At 50.1% G+C, this 16,606-nt stretch overlaps 3 protein-coding genes across 8 annotated transcripts in view; all 3 read right to left on the reverse strand.

Moving 5' to 3' along the window:
- Positions 1-827: 827 nt before the first annotated feature.
- On the reverse strand, positions 828-8,009 carry auh (AU RNA binding methylglutaconyl-CoA hydratase). Its single transcript, XM_023960664.1, has 10 exons — positions 7,755-8,009; positions 6,309-6,376; positions 5,314-5,401; positions 4,217-4,303; positions 4,052-4,144; positions 3,093-3,149; positions 2,806-2,993; positions 2,641-2,691; positions 2,515-2,562; positions 828-1,496 (listed from the first exon to the last, which is right to left on the reverse strand). The coding sequence occupies exons 1-10, from the start codon at positions 7,966-7,968 to the stop codon at positions 1,419-1,421; spliced, it is 972 nt and encodes a 323-aa protein (XP_023816432.1). The 5' UTR covers positions 7,969-8,009; the 3' UTR covers positions 828-1,418.
- A 912-nt stretch (positions 8,010-8,921) lies between these two features.
- nfil3 (nuclear factor, interleukin 3 regulated) lies at positions 8,922-13,018 on the reverse strand. 4 transcript variants are annotated; one of them, XM_023960663.1, is made up of 4 exons: positions 12,187-13,018; positions 10,955-11,094; positions 9,983-10,871; positions 8,922-9,946 (listed from the first exon to the last, which is right to left on the reverse strand). In XM_023960663.1, exons 3-4 carry the CDS (start codon positions 10,800-10,802, stop codon positions 9,519-9,521), a joined length of 1,248 nt encoding a protein of 415 aa, XP_023816431.1. In that variant the 5' UTR covers positions 10,803-10,871; positions 10,955-11,094; positions 12,187-13,018; the 3' UTR covers positions 8,922-9,518. The 4 variants fall into 4 exon arrangements, with proteins under 4 accessions (XP_023816431.1, XP_023816428.1, XP_023816429.1 ...); XM_023960660.1 differs by having other exon boundaries at positions 8,922-10,871; XM_023960661.1 differs by having other exon boundaries at positions 8,922-10,871; positions 10,955-11,112.
- Positions 13,019-14,290: 1,272 nt separating this feature from the next.
- Positions 14,291-16,606, reverse strand: part of ror2 (receptor tyrosine kinase like orphan receptor 2) — a 39,726-nt gene continuing 37,410 nt past the window's right edge. For all 3 annotated transcript variants that reach the window (XM_023960377.1, XM_023960375.1, XM_023960376.1), the window contains one exon: positions 14,291-16,320. In XM_023960377.1, the coding sequence (XP_023816145.1) occupies positions 14,866-16,320 (1,455 nt within the window). In that variant the 3' untranslated portion in view covers positions 14,291-14,865. The remainder of the gene's footprint in view (positions 16,321-16,606) is intronic.

The raw sequence follows: 16,606 nt of genomic DNA on the forward strand, positions 1-16,606 counted from the left end.
GTCTAGTGGGTCTAGATGACCCAACTCCCAACGTTAAAGTGCCTAGAATAGCACAAGGGTTAAAAAGATGAGAGAGGCCTGTAATTTTCATCATTGGTATTCCTCAACTATGACAGACAAAATGAGAAAAACAAAATCCAGAAAATCACATTGTCTGATTTTTAAAAAATTAATTTGTAATTTATGGCGGAAAGTAAGTATTTAGTCAGTAACAAAAGTATATTTTGGTCAAATGCAAGTGTTTTTATAAGTAATTTAAAGGTGAGTGGAAAGTAATCAGTTATTTGTATCTGCTCTCCTTTTTATATTTTCTCATGTTCTAACATTTCCCTTTTCTTGGGTTTTTGTTCAGGCTGGCTGTGACCCCGCCCATTCACCTGTAGATCCTGTTGAGCAGTCAGACTGCCTGGACTTTGCTCGTTATTATCTCTGTGCCCATACTGTCAGCTTGTCTAGTGTTCTTCTGACATTTAACCCCGTTTCTATGGACCTTTGAGTTTATTAGTTTGGGTTACTACATATGAACCTCACTGTAATGATTATAACCATCCAGCAACTTGTTTTCTTTTCCGTCCGGTCCAACACAAAAGATTTTCAAATATGTTTAAAATGAATAAAGTTTTGCCTCGATCACAAGAGGGGTTTATTCAGACATACCTCTGGTTTGTCAGAAGATTCATAACCCCTGTTGTTAAAGTAAAATATGTCCAACCTAAGAGGCCTTCAGCTCTCCTCTGTTTGCCCATTTCAAACGAAATTCTGACAGATAAAAATCTCCTCTAGGCGGATTAAACTCAGGAGCTCAAAAGAAGAAAATCAGGCTCAGCTTCAGCGCAGATCGACTTTAATCAAAGTGATGAAGGAAACATCATGACGACGGCAGCGAGACGGATTCATCGGTCCTGGCTTCAGTCCAGCATGAGGGCGGGGCACAGATCAGGCCAGTCCAGCTTTTCTTCATTCCTGCTCAAAGTGACCCCAGACAGTGGCGCTCCGTCGGTTCTGCTGCGGCCTGGGCCGGTCTGGATCTGCGGTAAAGTAGCAATGATGGTTTCGAAGTTGTTCGTTGGGAAATGTTTCCACCACAGGGGGGCGCCAAAGCCAAATAAAACATTTACAGTGAACTCGTGGAGACGAACCCTCAACGGGACCGAACAAAAAAAATGTTTTACTTGTTGAACATTTTCAGAAATGTGGATTTTTCTGTCAGCTTCAGCGGGACTCTGCTGCCCCCTGCAGGACGGGCAGGTTCACGCAGCAGTGATTTAGGGTTACAGGAAGTGGCCAAAGTCTGGTTCCCTTGATCTTAAAGCAGTTACAAGCCTGACGCAGCAGCCATGATGGGGTGGAACACCCCCTTGATTGCTCTTGGTTCATCTGGAGGTGTTGAGGGTGAGAACATTGGAGTGGGAGGGGCCTCATTCCCCCCTGAAGTTAGGTCGCCGCTTCTCCTTGAAAGCTGCCAGACCCTCCAGGCGGTCTTTAGTGGGGATCACCTGAAACGACACAAAGGCCGTCAACATGGCGGAGACTCGGACCACAGGGGATCCCGCCCCCCAGCACTGTGATCTGGGCCCGTCCAAAGGGGCTCTTCTCCGTCTCACTGAGACCTTAATGGTGGTTTGCCCACTTCCTGTCTCAGATTCCGGGGGTGGGGCAAATGATTGTCTACAGGACACCAGCACTCTGAGATGATCTCAAGGCAGAGGATAACATTTCAGCTGCTCTCCAGAAACCCCCAAAACCCTCCAAAACCCCAAAACCTCCAAAACCCCAAACCCTCCAAAATCCCCAAAACCCTCCAAAACCTCCAAAACCCCCAAAACCCTCCGAAACCCCAAACCCTCCAAAACCCCAAACCCTCCAAAACCCCAAACCCTCCAAAACCCCCAAACCCTCCAAAACCCCCAAACCCTCCAAAAACCCCAAAACCCTCCAAAAGCCCAAACCCTCCAAACCCCCCAAAACCCTCCAAAACACCAAACCCTCCAAAACCCCAAAACCCTCCAAAAGCCCAAACCCTCCAAACCCCCCAAAACCCTCCAAAACACCAAACCCTCCAAAACCCCCAAACCTTCCAAAACCCTCCAAACCCCCCAAAACCCTCCAAAACACCAAACCCTCCAAAACCCCCAAACCCTCCAAAACCCCCAAACCTTCCAAAACCCCCAAACCTTCCAAAACCCCAAAACCCTCCAAAACCCACCAAACCCTCCAAAACCCCCAAACCCTCCAAAACCCACCAAACCCTCCAAAACCCCCAAACCCTCCAAAACCCTCCAAACCCTCCAAACCCCCAAACCCTCCAAAACCCCAAAACCCTCCAAAACCCAAAACCCTCCAGAACCCCAAACCCTCCAAAACCCAAACGTGATAGTTTTCTACAATGAAATGAAGTGGAAACTACTCGTTTCTTTGAAAGAAAACTTTTTCTGACTGAATCAGCCTGAATGTCATTTGGAATCTGAGGCAACATTTGGATGAACCGGACCAGCCGAACAGTAACGCCCTCACCTGGGCATAGCAGGCCTCTTCAATCGCCAGACCTGTGGATAAATCCACCTGGAAGAGAGCAAAATTTGAAGCTGAAAATGTTCCCGCCTCCAGCTCAGTGTCTGATGGAGAACCAGCTAGACTCACCTCAATTCCCTGGTTGATCGCTAGCTTTGCCATCCTTATGGCGATGGGACCCTGCAGAGAAAAGGTCATGGACGTGGGCTCATTCCGGAAGACAACAGAGCAAAAGGTCCTCCCACAAACAGTCAGGCCCCTCCCTCTCACACATACACCTGTCTAACAGATTACCTGGGGGTTTATCTCTCGAGCCAGCTCCAGCGCCTGAAGGTAGGCAGCATCTCCGCTTTGGTTTTGCTCCACGCAGCGATTGACGAGACCCAGGCGGCTGGCCTCCTGTCCATCCACCACCCGGGCTGCAAATATCAGCTCCTTGGCAAGAGAGACGCCGATGGCCCGTGGGAGACGCTGAGTTCCTCCTGCGGAGCACAAAGAAGGCTGCGTCCAACGAGGCCGAGACCGTTGTCCATCCAACAGGCGCTTCCAGCTCCGTGTAAGACCATCAACAACCGCCTTACCTGCTCCAGGAATAATAGCCAGTTTGGTCTCAACGAGTCCCAACTTGGCAGAGTTTGCTGCAGAGATCAAAGAGCCGAGTCACTGAGGATTCCCACGCAAGTCCACAACCAACCAACTCAACCATCCAGACATCCAACAACCATCCAGCGCAGCTGTTGCTGGGTTCCAAAGGCTATCCACTGCAGACATGTGACTGTCCGTGACCCTCGTGTGACTGTCCGTGACCCTCGTGTGACTGTCCGTGACCCTCATGTGACTGTCCGTGACCCTCACTGGTAGCAGACGTTTCTGCAGTCCAGCCTCGTGGCGTTTAGCGGTCTGACCCTCGGCAGACACACTGCCGCCATCAGACTCTGACTATAAACTGAAATTATTTAGAAAAACCATTGGAGATCTGTACAGTATATATAGAACCTGGACGAAGAAACTCCAAATAAAAAACAGTTGCCACCTTTAAAAGTCTCTTTAAAAATGTGATAAGCAAATATGATATAGTATGTAGAATTATATATCAAGCAAATTTTAATTTTCAAACGTTTGGTAGACGATTCAATCTTATCAATATTTAATCTGGATATTATTAAAAAAGGGTTTGTGTGTGTAAATATGTGTGTATTTTAGTGTATATATATGTTTATCTAAAGTCTAGGCTGGGCTTAATCCCTGTGTGATGATAATTTTAGTTTTCTTTTGTTATTGAAGTGATGAGGGCAGATTATAAAAACTTTCAACTAAAGGTTGATTTGATTTGATTTGATTACTGCCTAACTATGCAGCCACAAGGGGGCCCCATTCTGAGTCCCCCTGTGCCGGTCCCCAGCCCGGATAAGGTACAAGGTTGCGTCAGGAAGGGCGTCTGGCGTCAGAACCTCTGCCAGACCACCCGTATGGATCGGTGAAAGCTGATTCGCTGCGGCGGCCCCTGACAGGATACGCCGACAGGTGAACAACAACTTACAGGCAATCCTGATGTCACAAGCCAGAGCCATCTCCAGACCGCCGCCCAGCGCGGCTCCGTCTATCGCAGCAATCACCGGAACGGGAAGGTTACCTGAAGGACAGAAGACTGGCAGCTCACAAACCCGGCTCCAAGCTGCAGAAGACCCTCATGGTTGGTTCCTACCCAGCTCTGTGATCAGGGCTCTGGCTTTGGAGACAAACGGTCCCACCTCACTCTGCGGCATCTTCGCCCTCTCCTTCAGATCTGCTCCTGCGGGCAGACACACCGCAGACAGCGCAGCAGCTTTCACTCTGTGCACACTTGATTTGAAATGGTTTATTTCTAGCAATCAAAGCAGGAATAATGCACTATAAATACAATCAACATTATACATTCATACAAAGACATATAAAAAATAATTAGACATTAAATCAAAGACTACCTGAAAGGAGTGGAAGAAAGCAAACTTATATAATCCCACCCCTGTTCTACCGTTAAAATAGAAAATATGATATAGGTGTACGTAGGATTATAGTTTTTCGTTTTTGTATCATTTATTGTTTACATTTTATCAGCAGTGAACAAATAAAAGCATATTCATGTAACGCAAATATTAAGAAAACAGGTTTTTCTCTTAAGCCTTTCACAGTAAACTATATCCATATGGTGATATTTGGCTCACTAAAGAACCATTCTTTTAATGAAATATGAGTTATTTTTGCAGCTCATTTTCTTTTCCGGAAGTAAGACGACTTGATCTCAAAGGCTCCGCCTTTCTCGCCTTGTGGGTGCCGCCCATTTCCTGACGTCAACCTAGAGCCGGGCTCAGCAGGGTGTCTGCGTTTTGCCCACAAAAACATCAACATCCAAACTTTTGCAAAGATGGATGAGCGTATGAAAGGAAAGCGTTTTTGCTGATCCAAGCTAGCTCCACGGAGAAAGTGGGTGTGTCTGTTAGCCTGGGGGTGGAGCTGGCAGCGCAGACTCTTCCTGGAAGGGGCTGTTCCTCACTTTGTGATGTCACAAAGTGAGGACCCGCTGGTTTTGGTGGATTGGGAGGGGCTGGTGCTCCGAGAGCAAATACTCAGAAATGCGTGAACGGATCAATACAATTAAAAGCTTAAAAACGTGAGTTTGCATGATATCGGCCCTTTAAGGAGCAGAGTTCCCCTCCTCTGGGTGATGTTAGCACCGAGCTGCTAATGCTGACCACACAGATCCTGAGTCCTCCTGCTGAGCTCGGGTCAAAATCGACCCTGAAGTGAAGCCGGACGGCGTACCTGCGCAGAAGACACCGGGGACCAAGCTGCACAGAACCACGCTGCGCACCTTGTTGTTCTTCTTGATGTCGTCCACGGCTTCAAACATCTGAAACAAACAATGCTGAAAGTTTAGTCTGAGTGGACGCTACTAACCTCTGACCTCTTTCCACAGCACAAACACTGAGGGGAGGGGGAGCTGGGGGCTCAACCTATGGGCTCTTTCAGAATATTCTGAATTGATGCCACATTTGGCCCCCGGGCCTCGAGTGTCAAACTCAAGGCCCGGGGGCCAAATGTGGCCCTCCATGTCATTTTATGTAACCCGTGAGAGCAGAAAGGTTTTTAATTTCTTAAAATAAAAAAATAAAAATTGGTGTGTATTTATTCATCAGATTGGGCAACTTATACTTTAGGACTTAAACACTGTCTATATAACCTAACCTGACGGAATCAAATGTAAAAGGATGTATGCTGAAGAAACAAGCAAACATATGTTTCTATGCAACTGTAAATGTCACTTTAAAAAGTTATAGTAAATAAATAATGAGTTATTTAACATTAAGGAGTAGTTAGCTTTATTTTTCATTACATTTAGTTACATGTATAAGTGATATCTGGTCCTTTGAGGACAGACACTATGCTGATGTGGCCCTCAGTAAAAATGAGTTTGACACCCCTGATTTAATGTGAGTTAATGTGAATAAAGACAAAGAAAACGTTCAGAGATCATTTCAAACATTTCTGGTTAACCCACTTTTACCTGTTAAATGCTAAAAAAAACGCCAGGTTTGGTTAACCATATAGAATTTTGAAGTTTGTTCAGTTTCAATTCTGACTTTAAAGACACGTTTGACACAGGCAGGATTTTTCTTCCTTTTGACATGCCATACAAATTGATCACATGCTGAGTTTCTGATCCGTGTTTTAAATTGTGTGGGGGGAATCAGGTCACAGCAGAACCCAGCTTCACCTTCCAGTCCTTGTTTTATCAGTAAAACAACAGGTGTACGCACCAGTTTGACCAGGTTTTTGCTGATAGAGTTTTTGGCTTTGGGTCGGTTTATCTCGACAACGACGATCCCTGAAAAGCAGGAGAGACATAAACCAGTTTGGTCATTATCACCAGGAAAGTGTTCTGACTACTGCACACATGACTTTCTGCAACCTGAATGTTTTTCTTAAGGATTGGGTGGATGTGGTATGGTCCCCAGATTCAGGTCATCTGAGAGGATATTTGGCTGATGGGGGGCTTTTAGACTACGCCCCCCCCCCCTAGCACCACAGCCCCCTGTGTTCAAACCATTGACTGTATCTGAGAACTGGACTTTGCGTGATACGGGCGTCGCCGTGTTTGAGCCAGACCACATAAGTAAGTAAGCATTGATTGGGACGAGTCGGTCTGAATCAACGTTTCAATGGCAACTACTGTCTCCAATCAGGAGTCAGCTTGTTGGAAGTCCACACCCCTACCACTTGAAATTGGGCTCAGGAGAATCTGTCAATCAAACGTTTTGAACGTTTGAAGTGGGGGCCAGAGGGCACCACATGCTTTTATCGAGGCAGCTGATTGGTCAGTTTATAACTTCAATAACTTGCTATAAAGAACCATTTCTTCCGGCTCGGCTCACTAAAAAGAGCCAACTCTTTTAGCTCCAAATCAGCTGTTTGTATAGTTTCGTTGTGGGACCTTCCTGTTTGGAATACCAGGGGGGAGGGGCCACTCGGTCCAGTTCTCATATACAGTCAATGGGCTATGGTTCAAATAATTGACTGTGTAATATAAATGGACGAATCGCGTGTGACGTCACCCATAGAAACTGCCCCGCTTCCAGTTCCAACCAAAGTCAATTCCACTATATTGGAACCAGACGTCCTCAGTAGGCCGTGATTGGCCCATCTACATTTCTGCGGCAACCACTCTCCAATCAGGAGTAAGCATGTTAGAAGGCCACAGGCCAATCAAACACTTTGCACGATTGACATGAGGCCACCTACCTTTATTCAGGCTTCCAATTGGTCAGTTTATTACTTGAATAACTTGCACTACAGCAAAAATATCATGAAAAAAAATAAGATTAGCAGTAAAACGTTCATGAAAGACAGTAGAACAAGAATGGTTATTCTGATCAATATAATGACTGAGTAATAACTGTTATTTCTCTAGAGAAGCCTAAAGGATTTCAGCTTTCTGGGACCAGCAGGTACTTCCTGTTTGGAACACGAGGTGGGAGGGGCCACTCAGTCCAGTTATTTTACAGTCAATGGCTCAAACCAAAATGACTATCAATCCTCAGGTTTCATCAGAACAGATAAAGAATGATGGATCAATCCATCTTTTACATTCTTCGTTACAAAAGTTAGCTCAGGTTCTTGTGCTGCGCGGCCCCCAGACATCTACGTTTTGAGTCCGCCCCGAGTCAAGGACGTATACACTAACGTCACTTCCGTTCTGGACTCACCTGCGTCCTCCCCGTGCAGGTACCGGACGCGCAGCTCGTCCTTGGACTCGGAGCTGTAGCGGCGCGCGCCTGCCGCGCCCGGAGCGTGCAGTGATCCGATCAGCGCACGCGGCTGTGTCGCCTTCAAACACGCCGCCGTGATCCTGCACGCGCCATCCCGGTCCAGCGCCCGCGCGCCGCAGGCTCGCAACAACCGTCCCATCAGAGCCGCCATGATGGAGTCACGCTCACCTCTGAACCCACGCACGGTGACGCTGTCACGTGACGCGGGCGCGAGCTCCCTCAGTTATTAAAGTTCAGTCAGACAGAAGCGCGTGCCCGATAGGATAACAGGCGGGTACCTGATCGGAACGATCAAAAGATCTGAAGATAGAAAAGATGAAAGAGAACAGTTCAAAGATTCGTCAGGAGAAAAAACAATGAAAAAAGAGAGATTAACAGAGAGAAGTGAGGAGTTTTCAGGAGATTCCAAGGTTAAGGAGGAGGTCACATCCATAAACACACACTCCTGCTCCTGAGGAGTCATGATGGATGAACGAAGAGATGGAGGACTTCCATAAAGAACATTCCGGTTAATGTTCTGTACACTTTACTGAGCTATCCTTTTCATAAAGCGGGTCAGAAAGCATCCATGGAAGGTTCTGGAGTTCCCTCAGGTTTTCTAGCCTGTAGAGAGATTCTTTCACTGGAGTGAAGACAAAGCTGTCATGATGATGGTCAGAATGACCAAAATAAAACCTGAACCTGACGGGAAACGCTTAGAGAAATGTGAAAAGGGGAGACTGTTTCAACGTTGAACAGTGGAATGTTTCATCTCCCTACCAACTAATGTAAAAATGAAATCTACACTTCATCTTTGCTCTGACTGCACAGAAAAACAAACCTGAGAGGATTAAACTTTAAGGCTTAACAATGGTTCTTGTAATTGTTGTTAGACATCACTGCAAATGTGGGAAATCAAACCCATCTTTCCTCTGATCTCAGAGGTTTAACCCTCTTGTTTCCCTTCTTCAGTTCCGTTCGTCCCGCTGCTTTTCTCTGACGGCGTCTTCTACTGTTTGATGTTTCTGTGTTGTGTTCTTATTCAAGCTAAAACCTCACATCAAGGTGTTTCCATATTTTCAATTTGTGGAATTATTTCAGACAAACTGGACAGAAATACCCGGATCTTCATTCAGACACTTTTATTGAGGACATGAAACCGGTTCTGATGAGCTTCGCATAGGAGAGTTGAACGCCATCGGCCCGGACGTGTTTATGTTGCAGGTCTGGACGGGTCGGAGCTCTCTGCAGAACCGTCCAGCAGACACAGCAGCCTCACCGACACCAGAACACCTGCATTAAGGCGGGTCGGGGCGGCAGAACCATCGCGGAGCCGCAGCAACCCTCAGAGTGAAGGGAAGAGCCCGGTTCTGCTGGCTCTTCTTCAGGTGAAAACATATCCAGGTGATCAGCAGCAGGTGGGGCCAGGATGTGAGGGAAAGAGGCGGTTTAGCCCCCGACCTTAACAAGCAGAGAAAGTTCTGTTTCCAATGAAAAAAATCCACTCTCAATAGAAAAATAGGTGCAGATGCTCAGCTTTGGGAGCCGCGGCGGTTCCGTCACCTCCAGCAGCAGAATATGAGGTCATCACATTCCCTCCCCCATACAGAACCTCTGCAACTGAACCCGCTGGGTCTGAACCGGGTTTGTTTGCCGTCAGTGCTGAGAGCAGAACCAGAACCAGGGTAGATCTGGACTCTTCCCCAGCAGCTGCTTCTGGGTTCATGGACCGGGGCTGCTTGAGTGAATGTACCCCTTTTCAGGGGGGGTGGCCTCGTCATAAAGCGTCCGAGCGGGGCAGTGGGCCGAATCCTCCCCTCCGGTCACCAAGGGCACTTCTGTGGACACGTGCGCACGCGCGTGCATGCTGACAGGCTGCTGTTCAGGCCCAGAGGGGCTGACCGATACAAAGCTCGGCTCGGGCCGGTGAGCGGCGCCGTGGGGCCGCTGGGTCCAGTGCTGCATGTTTGAGAGCTGCTCTGACAGGGGGCAGGGGGGTGCCCGCGTGCCCTGCGAGTCCGGCCGGTTCTGGAGGCACAAGGGCCTCCCAGCAGTCTCGTACTCCGGGTCCACCACCTCTGCCTTCACCTGCACGGTTCTGGACTTGAGTCGCAGCTTGTGCGGCAGCGCCGCCGGGCTGGGCGCCGGGCTGGGCGCCGGGCTGGGCGCCAGGCTGGGCGTCGGGGCCTCCTCCGGGACTTTGTGGGCAGAGACGATGACGCTCCTCGGGCCGGCCGCAGAGGGAACCTGCTGCTCGTCCTCGCCGTCGGAGGACTTGCTCATGGCGCAGTCGTCAGAGCTGCGGGGGGAGTTGCTGGATGATCTGGTCACCTGCAGGAAGGAAGCGGGGGGGCAGCAGACCCCTGACAGGCGGTCAATCACGCACTGTTGGTAGAGTCTGTAAGGCCCGCCCTCCTCCCGAGCGCAGCCGCCGTCCTCCGGCTCCTGCTTCAGGCCTGCCCCCCTGCAGAGAGCGTGGCTGTCAATCAGAGGGGAGTGTCTGATGACAGAGATGCAGCTGCTGCGGAGCTGCAGGGGCCCCTCTTCTCTGGTCACGACCCCCTGAGCTGAGCCGCCCGGCGCCGGGTCCTGGAGGGGGCTGACGGGTGGGCGGGGGACCAGCTTCTGGACCTCCTGGGAGTACGCCGTTGCGCTAAGCAGTCCGAACCGCAACTTCAGCGCCAGCAGCTCTGCCCTGAGGGAGGCGTTCTCCTCCCCCAGCGCCAGCAGCTGGTTCTCCAGAACCAAGTCGTTTATCCGCCGCTTCTCCCTGGAACGCTTGGCAGCCTCGTTGTTTTTGCGGCGCCGCTCCCAGTACAGCGTGTCCTTCTTTTCCTCGGGGATGAACTCCCTCTTCCTGCGACACGAGGATTTAGCTTTGAAAGGAGCGACGGAGAGGCTGTGGCCCCCGAGGCCTCCATCAGGCCCATGCAGGGCCGCAGCCAGAACAGAAGCATGGTCCGGGCCCAATTCGCTGCAGTCCTCCTCCTGTTTGATGGACTGCATGCTCAGGCTCCAGCAGGGTCCAGGGCTTCAGCAGGACCGCATGGGACGGTTGCACTCAGCTCGGGCACTCTGGGGAGGGGGGAAACACACACATACATTTAGATCCTGCAGAGCACAGCAAGACACGTGCACAAGCGTGTGATGGTCCTGACCTGGTCCAGAACCAGAACTTTCATTTAAGAATGCAGCCCCAGAGGTTTGTCGTCATTGACCGGAGCCGTTAACCTGGAAACCTTCAGCTAGGCAGCCTCCCCCAGGTTCTTCTCATCCATAGGTTATGACAGCAGCAGGCCTGGAAAAGAAAGCAAACCTAAAACTTTGTCACTTCCTCTCTTCGTCTGTCCTGATTCATCTATAATGTTAGCGTCAGCGTTCCATCTATAGGAGGAGTCCTGTGTGATGATTCCACTCAGATCACCTTTTTGATCTGTATTGTAATTATGACGACGCCGTTTTTGGCCAAAAATCAAAGACCTGCATCGTCTTCTAGGAGATAGTTTCTGCAGAGCGGCAGGAGTTCATCAGGCAGGGGCAAACCCTCTCCTGCTAGCTTACAGCCCCCCACAGCTCCAAACTAACATTAGCAGGGCAACAAAACGGCGAGTAACATCAGGGTCATCCCGCCGTACAGTTTAGATCCAGATTCCAGCTCAGACGGAAGCAGGTGGATGCGTCAGAATGGAGCGGAGCAGGGAGGTTGTAGGTTCTACGTCACAGCTACAGTTTTCCCCGTCTGCTTCTGAGTCACTACGATTTGATTAAAGAAATACTCAGAAATGAATATTTGAGCTTAGTTTTCGTTATAAATGTCCTCCATCGTGGAAAAGATGCTACAAGCACACGTTAAAAACTGCATTTTCCTCGGTGTGGGTCTTAAAGGTCCTCACTGGAATCTGAGTTCATCCCGGGAATCTTCTGCATCGACTGAGGAGGATTTCCAAACTCCTGCACTGTCCGGACCTTCATGCTCGGTTCTTGCCCCACGTATGCCACGCGCGGCAAGCGTTGCCCCACATTCCTTCATTGTGTCCCCGTTACACAATGATGCCCCCGCCCCGCCCCACAAGGAGCTGCGGCTGTCATTATGAAACATCTGCCTCTGTGGCCTCGTCGCTCCGCGCGCTGACCGGCTCGCGCCTCCGCCTGGTGACAGCAGCACGAGCTCCGTCTACGCCCTGGACGTAGACCGACGGTTGGGGGCCGCGCTGTGGCCCGACGTAGCTTTCCGCAACCCGGTTTAAAGGCCACCGACACACAGCGACCCGGACCGGCATTCATCCGTTCAAAGCGGCCACGGAGCAGTCAGACACTTGTCTGAGTGACTCGGTTTGTCCGCCGGGTTCGGACCGATTGACCCTCCGTGGTCACCCGGTAATCCTCGTACCTTCTCGGACAGCAACTTGGTCCGCCGTGCCCGTGACCCCCTGTGGTTGTGCACGCGTGGGCGGTGTGGACTTTCCATCGGCTGACTGCGGGACCAACCAACGCACGGACCGTCTGGGACCCGACTCCGTCTCCCAAGGTGGCCTCGGACTCCAGATCTGTGTTAGTGGGTCAGCGGCTGAGAGCATTGGCAGCGGGAGGGGAAATGACAGCCCCCGCAGCCAATCACAGCCCAGCAGGCTCCAGTTCAGCCAATCACAGAAGCCTAGCGTCATTCTACAGGAAGCTCCGTCCTGGTTTGAAATACATGACGTCACGCATCGGAACGCCCCCACGTTGTGATTAAAGGGTTTAATACACTTTATTATGAATCCCAATCCCACTGCTGTTCGTGGGGGAGTACACAGCTCCCCCATGTGTGTAGACTTTGTTGCGTTACCAGATGTGTGAATCAATTAGCATCAATGAACGTGTATCTTTTGTCTGGACGCCGCTGCGTTTGTTACGTGCTGGTTCGGGAGTTTCTTCACGCTGTCTCAGCTGTCTGATTCACGTATTTGATCATCACAGCGCGTCCAGGTGTCACCACCATTCAAGAAATTGGCTTTACTCCGTTCAGACGAACGAATCACGCTGCGTCTGCAGCGCCGGATCCATAAACACTTCCGGTTTGGTGGAAAGAGCTGACCCAACACTGCCCTCTAGAGGCCATGCAGCATGACTACCACTGCTGAGAACTGATCTGGTCTGCTCAGTCTGTCACAGCTAGTGTTGAATCCATGACACACTCCCAGGTTTGGTCTCCAAAATAACATGTCCAGGAGTTCACATCATCAAATAAAAACATTTAAACAAACATATTAAAAATAATAATGGATTGGATTTATCTGCGCTTTTCAAGACATCCAAAGTGCTTACATTATGTCCATTATTCATTCACTCCTCATTCATACTTGGTGATGGTAAGCTACGGTTGTAGCCACAGCTGCCCTGGGGCAGACTGACAGAGGCGTGGCTGCCATTTCACACCTACGGCCCCTCTGACCATCACTGGGATCATTCATGCGCATTCACACACCAGTGGAGCCACACTGGAGGCAAGGAGGGTGAAGTGTCTTGCCCAAGGACACAACAACATTTTGGCTGGTGGGGATTGAACCGCCAACCCTTTGATCATTGGATGACCCGCTCAACCACCTGAGCCACTGTCGCCCACTGACTAACATATTAGGTTGGACCTCCAAAAAATAAAGTAGAATTTATAAACTTATTTCAAAAATGAATCGGGACATTGATGCTCCTCAGTCTGTATTGCAAAAAAGAAACAAGGGGGGGTGCCCAGTCCGTCCACACCAAGACCTCTGTCGAGAACGAGGCCATGGTGGTAGCCAGGGGCCCCCCAGACATCTGTGGGACTAAGCAGATCAAGGGAAACCACTCCCAGGGCAACCCAACATTGGCCAACCAGACTAGGGCCAGAAGGAGCACCACAGGGGCCCCCGGTAACAGAGACCAGGAGGATGCAGGAGCACAGAGAGTGGAGGCCCAGCCCGGCCAGAGAACAGTCCCGGAGCAAAGCAGAAGGTCCCGTTCGCTGGAGAGGCTCCCCCCACAGCCCCAGATGAGCAACCCATCACCACCGAAGAGTGAGTGGTGGTCCCCGCCAACCCCAATGCAAAAAACAAGGGAGACCACCTCACGCTCCAAGCAACTGCCCACCCACCCCAGGGAGACTCAAGCAGAGAGCGAGGCAGGGGCCACACACCCCACCCAAGAGTGCTGGGGGTCCCTCACAAGCTTGGTAAACATGGGCCAACCAGGCTCCTTCTTTTTTGAGGAGGCCCAGGGTTAAAAATGAAAAATCTCCTACTTCACCCTTACTTACTCTTGTTGTGTTCACCATGACCTGTCGCCTGCAGTATGTCCGTAGAAGAAAATGTCCATAGACGTTGATGTTTCCTGCGGGTCACCTGTATGCCTTGTACAGGTTTGTCCATTTTTCCCAGCAGAAAGCCCATATCCACCCGTGAGGGCAGATGTGACTAATGCTTCATTGGAGAATCTCGCTCAGTCAGGGGGGATAAAGTTAGTGCATTGACAGAAAGAAGCTCTTCAGAAACTTTATTAAACTCTTCATATTTGATTACAAAAATAAAAAAAAAGCATTAAAATAATTCTTGGCAAAGTTTGAGAAACATTCCTCCCTTAGTGAATCAAAACTGATAAAACACATTGAGCCAAACCGTACACACATTAGATTATGTAGATCTGTGCTTTATGGCGTCTGGGGGGGCCTTTACCCTGAAAAGTCAGGACTTGAATTTGAGAGGAGGGGGCTCGCTTGTGCGCAGGATGGACGATCCAGGATTCACACAGTCAGTGCAGCAGAACTGAACCAGACCCTAGATCTGATCCGTTTCCTATGAAAGACTCGTGGGAACACCATCGTCTGCTGCAGAGGCTCTGAGACTAATGGATTAGTTTCAACAAAAACAGCAAATACGTCCTTTTTTTTTTACAGTCATGTGAAAAAACAAAATCAAATAAACCAGAGTCATCTCTTGACACTGGACTGGAATGTGACCAGACTGTGAAACTCAGCAGCACCTTCTTAGAAAACATTCATTCAGTCTTCGCTTTGTTCCTCTTCTTGCCTCCGATTTTTCAGCTAGGCCCGTGTCTATGTGTCCGAAGAATGAACCGTCAGCTGCTCGGTGGAACCAGCCTCCTCAGCGAGCAGTTCTGATGCATGAGCTGACATGGCCTCACTCTGGCTGCATTTGTCCTGGGGCACTCCGTCCACCAGGTTGTCCTCTTTGGGCCCGGAGTCCTCATTTAGCGCTGCGGCCCGTTCTGCCGCTGAGGTGTTGGAGGGGGCGGTGGTGATGTAGCCTGTAGAGGTGGATCCACTGCCACTATGGTGAGAACCTGCTTTGCTGGCCACCGGTGCTGGGTGGTGCATCTGCTGGTGGGGCATTGCCATGGGTATCTGCATGGGGTAAAAGTTCTGCAGGTACGAATACGCTGGCACGGGGTGGTATCCGTTGACGGGGATGTAGAGCTGCTGCGGAACCATGGGCCTGTGCATCTGACCCTTCAGAGGCAGGAACTGGGGCGGATGAAAGGCTGGGCTCTTCTTGGGGCTGGCGTAGCGTGACGCGTTGGCTGTGCTCATGCTGACATTGCTCACAGGACTGGTGCTGAGAGAGCTTGTCTGGGTGGTGTTGCTGGTGCCAGAGGCCTGTGCAGGGCTGTGGTAGTTGGACAGGCTGTCCCATGAGAGCAGGCGGGCATGGATGTCTTTGAAGCGAGGCCGTCTCACGGGCAATTCGCTCCAGCACTCCAGCATGAGGGCATAAATCCAAGTGGGGCAGTCTTCAGGGCAGGGGAGCAGCTGGTGGCTGCGCACCATCTCAATCACGTCCAAGTTGGAGTAGCCACAGTACGGCTGGAGGCCATAACTGTAGGTCTCCCAAAGAAGCACGCCGTAGGACCAGATGTCAGAGTCGGTGGAGAACTTGCCGTACACAATTGCTTCAGGAGACATCCATCGGATAGGAAAAGGGCTGGTTCTCATCAAATTGTAGTAATCGGCAGAGTAGACATCTCTCAACAAGCCCAGATCCAGGATCTTGATGTTGAGTTTGTCAAAGACCAGAATGTTGCGAGCAGCCAGGTCTTTATGAACTACCTGGTGGCTGGACAGATACTCCATCCCAGCAGCAATCTGGGTGATGATGCTAAGGAAGTCCGCCTGCTCCACAGTGGATTTAGTTGTCCTGTCATCATCTGAGCTTCCAACATCTGAGTTGGGGGAGTGCATCACCAGATACTCATGCAGGTCCCCAAGACTAGAATATGTGAAGATCATGCTCATGGGCTGCTCTTTGGTGACCACTCCAATCAAGGAAACAATATTTTGGTGCTGCAGGAGACAGCGGGTTGAGGCCTCATGGCGAAACTCCTCACAGAGAGTGAGGTCGGCCTTGTCATTCAGAGTCTTGATGGCTACGATCTGGTTCTGCTCACCTGGAGCTGTTCCATAGAGGTGTCCCTTGTACACCTTTCCAAAGCGGTCCTCGCCGAGCTCCTCCATGAACCGCACAGTTGACATGTTGATTTCCCGGAGCTTGGTCTGCAGCAGCAAGGAACAAAAAGCAGGCATTGAAAGTAGGAAGACGCCTAATTTAAGATTAGCGGTGCAACAAAAATGGTGATCAGTATCAGAGCTATCCAGCCGTACAGTTTAGATCCAGATTCCAGCTCAGACGAGGAAAACAAAGACGTTCATGGATCTATTTTTCCAAGTGGAAGCATCAGAATGGAGCAGGGCAGGGAGCTGTGACCCGCCGATTGTAGTTTGAAAGTAGAAACTACAAACTTTTTCAAACGTTATTTTTTGTCTGCTCCTAAATCACTAC

Source organism: Oryzias latipes, chromosome 12, assembly GCF_002234675.1.
Source record: "Oryzias latipes chromosome 12, ASM223467v1".
Classification (NCBI taxonomy): Eukaryota; Metazoa; Chordata; class Actinopteri; order Beloniformes; family Adrianichthyidae; genus Oryzias; species Oryzias latipes.

Coding starts and splice junctions, on each gene's coding strand:
- auh (XM_023960664.1), bottom strand. CDS start 7,968: ATGGCGGCTCTGATGGGACGGTTGTTGCGAGCCTGCGGCGCGCGGGCG. Junction 5,402..6,308: donor GCAAAAACCTGGTCAAACTG/GTGCGTACACCT, acceptor TGTTTGTTTCAG/ATGTTTGAAGCCGTGGACGA. Junction 2,692..2,805: donor CTCGAGAGATAAACCCCCAG/GTAATCTGTTAG, acceptor TTTTCTCTGCAG/GGTCCCATCGCCATAAGGAT.
- nfil3 (XM_023960660.1), bottom strand. CDS start 10,802: ATGCAGTCCATCAAACAGGAGGAGGACTGCAGCGAATTGGGCCCGGAC.